The sequence below is a fragment of the Frankliniella occidentalis genome, unplaced genomic scaffold, assembly GCF_000697945.3.
Source record: "Frankliniella occidentalis isolate FOCC.00 unplaced genomic scaffold, Focc_3.1 Scaffold11, whole genome shotgun sequence".
In the NCBI taxonomy this organism is placed as follows: domain Eukaryota; kingdom Metazoa; phylum Arthropoda; class Insecta; order Thysanoptera; family Thripidae; genus Frankliniella; species Frankliniella occidentalis.
Genome location: NW_026267141.1, coordinates 59,748 through 64,288, shown reverse-complemented (window position 1 = coordinate 64,288; position 4,541 = coordinate 59,748). Strand labels below are relative to the sequence as shown.

The window sequence follows — 4,541 nt, the reverse complement described above, 5'->3', positions numbered from 1 at the left end:
AATTCTATTCTCTGTCCATAACATGTAAATGTTCAGTGGCAATAAAGCAAACAAACAAACTCTCTCTCTCTCTCTCTCTCCAACTGCAACCATGGAGGCGATGGGTGGTTCATTTCATCTCTTCATCTCCGCTGGTTTTGCTATAGCAAGGTGGACCGCCTGCATGCCCGCATGTTGCACGGGTAAAAACAATGACTGATTTTTTGCGAAGAATGGAATTAAACTTTGAGGAACTTCCATATTTTTAGAAAAACTGCTGATTAAAAGTTTAGAAAAATTCTCACAATTTTGAGATTTTTTTCAAAATCCGGAGCCTTTTCCCTTTAATTGTGGGAGCTGCACAAAGTTGTACCACCCTTCCCTCGACAAATCAGACATTGTTTTAACCGGTGTGCTGCGCGTGTCCCTGTGCCACTGCGCTGCGCTCGCGCCAAAACGAACCGACATGCAGAACCATTTGTCTCGCCGGGAGCGGCCTGTGTGTTGTTCGAGCGAGAGAGATGAAGCGTTTTCAAGAGTCGGCCCGGCTCGGCTTGGCTCCGCTCAGCCCGGCCTGGTCCTGGTCACGCAGAACTCCCATCGGGGGTTTAATATATATATTAAAGCGGCGGACGAAACCACCATCTATAATGCGATCTGCACGTCCAACCTGATCATCAACTAGCATCATCAATAAACAACCATCTCGTTATGAAGGAGCAGAAAGAAAAAAATATTGTCGTCTACGAAATAATTGATTATTAACCGATTATTTTTTTTACCCTTTACTTATCGTTTTTAACCAGTCATCACGAATGGATCAATTTTCCACAGACTGATTGATCATTAACCAATTCACCCCTCCCGACCCCTCCCTTCCGTCTCCTCATATCACCTTCGTTAAGCCCCCCCCCCCACCTGCAGGCTGCAGTAGCTCTCGTGCGTGTCACTGGGCACGCCTACAGGCACGCCTCGCACGGTCACGGCCCGCGGGTCCACGCACGCGAGAGCGGAGCGCACGCGCGAGCACGGGGTGATCGGAGGGGCTGCCGGGCCCGCCGGGCCTGTGCCGTAACTCTGTGCTGTCATACGCGCTGCACTCGAGGTTACTACTTGAACGTCCCAAAAGTGTGGTAACGTGCGTTATGACGCGAGCCGGGCTGGGGAGGTTGGGGGGAGGTTGCGTTTTGGGTCACCGCACCGCAGCAGGCGAGCAGGCAGTCGGAGGCAGTAGGGGACTCGGGTTTTGGATTGCAATGCGCAAAGAAAATTAAGAAATACTGTCCGCGATGTCACCGCAGCGCTGATGATGCGGGGTATCTGACACTGACACTGCTGAAACGCTCTTGTGGAAATGAGGTGAGAGATTTTTTTTTTTTTCTTTTTTTTTTTTAAAGGTGGAGAGGTCACCACTGTTGAATGCAATTTTGGCATCAGCACATAATTTTGGTTCTGTGCTGATGGAAATGTATAACATTGTAAGGTGAGAAAAATTTTCAATTTCCATTGGAAAAGCTAACGTGACGTGCGTCACATATTTCTTGATGCACTCACTCCACTCCATGCAAAAGAATAGTAGGGGCATCACAGGGAGAGTGCATTAGGAAACGTTAGTAACGTTAGTTCTTCCAGTGTCCACATGAAACGTTTATGTGAGGTGCTTTCTGAAAACCAATGGCATTGCCCCAGGTTACTGAGCCGTTTGTTCTATGATCAGCAGAATACCCAGGAGGACAGGGGAGGTTGTCGGGGGGAAGGGGGGATGAGTCGGCACTGTGCGAGTCCTGCACCAGCGGGGCCCTTGACCGAGCTGAGAATGAGAGAGAGAAAGAGAGAGAGAGAGAGAGAGAGAGAGAGACGAATCCTCGCCCTCGGTCGCGCGCTCGTCTCTCTCCCACTCTGGCTGTGAATCGTTCGCACTCTATCGAGCTGACTCGGCGTTTTGCCGCCCGGAGCTGCGCACGACTGCTCCGAGTGCTCGTTGGGCCCCAGTGTGACCACAGTGTGGTCGCCAGCCGTGCTGGGTCCTCGTCATGGCCCCAGGAGCCCCAGGCCCAGGCTCTAACGAGGCTTAATCGCTCACATTCACTGCCCGCCTCTTTGTATCTGCCTGTCCCGACTCCTCTGTGGTCGCGACGGCGGCCCCGCGGCCCCCTTGCCTGCCGCGCTACCCCGCGGTCGCGGGCCCCGGCCGTGGAGTAGAGACGCCCTCGTGCGGATCCCCTGCTACGGAGTTGTTCTCACACTTCGCCTGTTGACTGTGTGTTCCAGGTCCGACGCCGCAGCAGTTCCTGTTCCTGGAGACGATCCAGGAGGAGACGTCCGACGACCTCCGCAGCGAGTCCAGCCGCTCCTCGCACGCCGGCTGGCCCGAGAGCGACTCCGACGCCGGCTCCGTCATCCACATCGCCGCCACCTACCATGGTGAGTCTCTGGGCGCGCCGGGTAGCGCCGCGGGGCAGCCGCGGGGCGGGCAGGGTATCGCCGGGCCGCCTGAGTGGTAGGCAGCGCGGTCACAGGGCCGCGGGCCTGTTGCCTACCTGCCGGGCGCCCTACTCGTGGAGGGTGTGACGGGTAGGCAGCGCGGTCACAGGGCCGCGGGCCTGTTGCCTACCTGCCGGGGGCCCTACTCGTGGAGGGGGTGTAGGCCTGACGGGTAGGCAGCGCGGTCGCAGCGCCGCGGGCCTGTTGCCTACCTGCCGGGCGCCCTACTCGTGGAGGGTGTAGTAGGCCTGACAGGTAGGCAGCGCGGTAGCAGAGCCCGTGGGCCGCTTCGCTAGCCTAAACTTTTAAAATCATCCTTTCAATTCGTTTTCCAACAAATTTCTAAAATAGTCTTTACTACTTTAACTTGAAATGTGCGCCACGGTCTCTGTCCCTGTCCTGTAGCACGACCCGACGTGTTCTAACGAAAATGATCATTCTCATCTTTCAAACCATATTCTTAACTCGATATTTATTACCGCTCATGCCTCCTCACCCTGAGCACAATTTTCGTCAGCCGCCGCGCCGAATCCTCTCGGCCAAGTCTTTGTTGTTGGCCCTATAGCGGCCGAGGACAGCGGATGGGACGAATGGGGAAGTCACTACGCTACGCAATGCGGTGGGATTGTCCGTCCATGTCCCGTCCCGTGGCGTCCCGTGTCCCTCCCAGGGCCGGAGGATACTGGTGGGCGCGGGTGTGCGAAGGCCGCGAGGCCAAAAGCGGGAAATAAACAAAATGTATCTCAGCAGGAAATTGCACCACCAATGAAGTTGGGTCCCCCTCTAAATAGAGCCCCGCAAAGAGCGAGCTACGCGAGCTAAATGCCTACCCCGACCCCCCTCTCACCTGTCGAAGAAGGGGTCTAGCTCGCGTAGCTCGCTCTTTGCAGGGCTCTACCTCTAAAGTAGCAGACAAGTTCCGAAACATGACGACGCTCCGTCACTTCACGGCACAAACCACCTTCAAACCGTGGGAAATATTTCTGACTAGGTTCCCTGTCAAATATTTATGGAGGTGTTCCTGACCGTGTGTGGCGGGCCCGCTGCAGCGGGCTGCGGGCGGCGGCGGCCCGGCTGCACAGCGCCCAGCACGGCGCCCAGCACAGCCTGCACAGGTGCGATATGATGAGCTCACGCGCCCGACCGACCGTGTCGGGGACAAGAGATAGAGAGAGAGGCAGTGGGACAGAGGGGTGCTGCTGAATGGGTAGCTCGTTGGGCCTCGCGTTGTGCTTTTGACTGCAAAAGTACACAGCTCAAAAAACTGCAAAAAAAACAGCGAGCATTTGGCTTGTCCCCGTAGTTTTCTGTGGCTCGGTGATGATGTGACTGTGATATTGGCCCGGGCCCGAAAGTGAGCATTGGACATAGTAGTGACACATCCCCGGCGGTGTCGAAAGTATTTTCGCTCTCTGTGTCCACCCCTCCCCCCCCCCCCCCCCCCCCCCCCCCCCCCCCCCCCCCCCCCCCCCCCCCCCCCCCCCCTCTCTCTCTCTCTCTCTCACACACACACACACACACACAGTAAAACGACATAAGCCACAGCACGCTTTATTTGCCCTCTTTCTTTGCACACTGACCCAACAACAAACACACACACAAGCTCACACCTACATACAAACACCGCAGGCGACGGGATACACACTCACACACACAGAGGAAGTTGCAGGGTACTGTTCCCCCTTCCTTCGCCACCCCCCCCCCCCTCTTCGCCCCGACTTGCTTTGAGGTTTCTAGTTAACCGCCACCCCTCCCTTCCCCACCTCCTCGCCTGCCTATCCACCCCCACTACACCGACAGCCTCAGCCTATACATACGTACTGCTTGTCCTGTTGGAAACATTTTGTTCAGGGTAACACAACACAACTACCCCCTCATCCGTAGACTACCTCCGCCCCTCCCTCTTCTATACCTCCACCCCCACCGACGGTAAAATTAAAGTAAAGTGTAGTAGGTTATTAAATCCCCTGTTTACTTCTTATGCCGCCGACCAGAGCAAGGCCTGTGTGTGTGTACCCCTGCCCCCCGTCACTTCCCGCACCAGGGGGGTCAGACTCACCACATGGCCTACCCCCCCC

The 4,541-nt window shown here is 56.0% G+C and overlaps 1 protein-coding gene across 1 annotated transcript in view; it reads left to right on the top strand.

Annotated features, from left to right (window-relative positions):
• Positions 1-4,541, top strand: part of LOC127752372 (uncharacterized) — a 56,421-nt gene that overhangs the window by 36,692 nt on the left and 15,188 nt on the right. Inside the window, exon 5 of the mRNA XM_052277645.1 lies at positions 2,251-2,403. Coding sequence (XP_052133605.1) covers positions 2,251-2,403 — 153 coding nt within the window. The remainder of the gene's footprint in view (positions 1-2,250; positions 2,404-4,541) is intronic.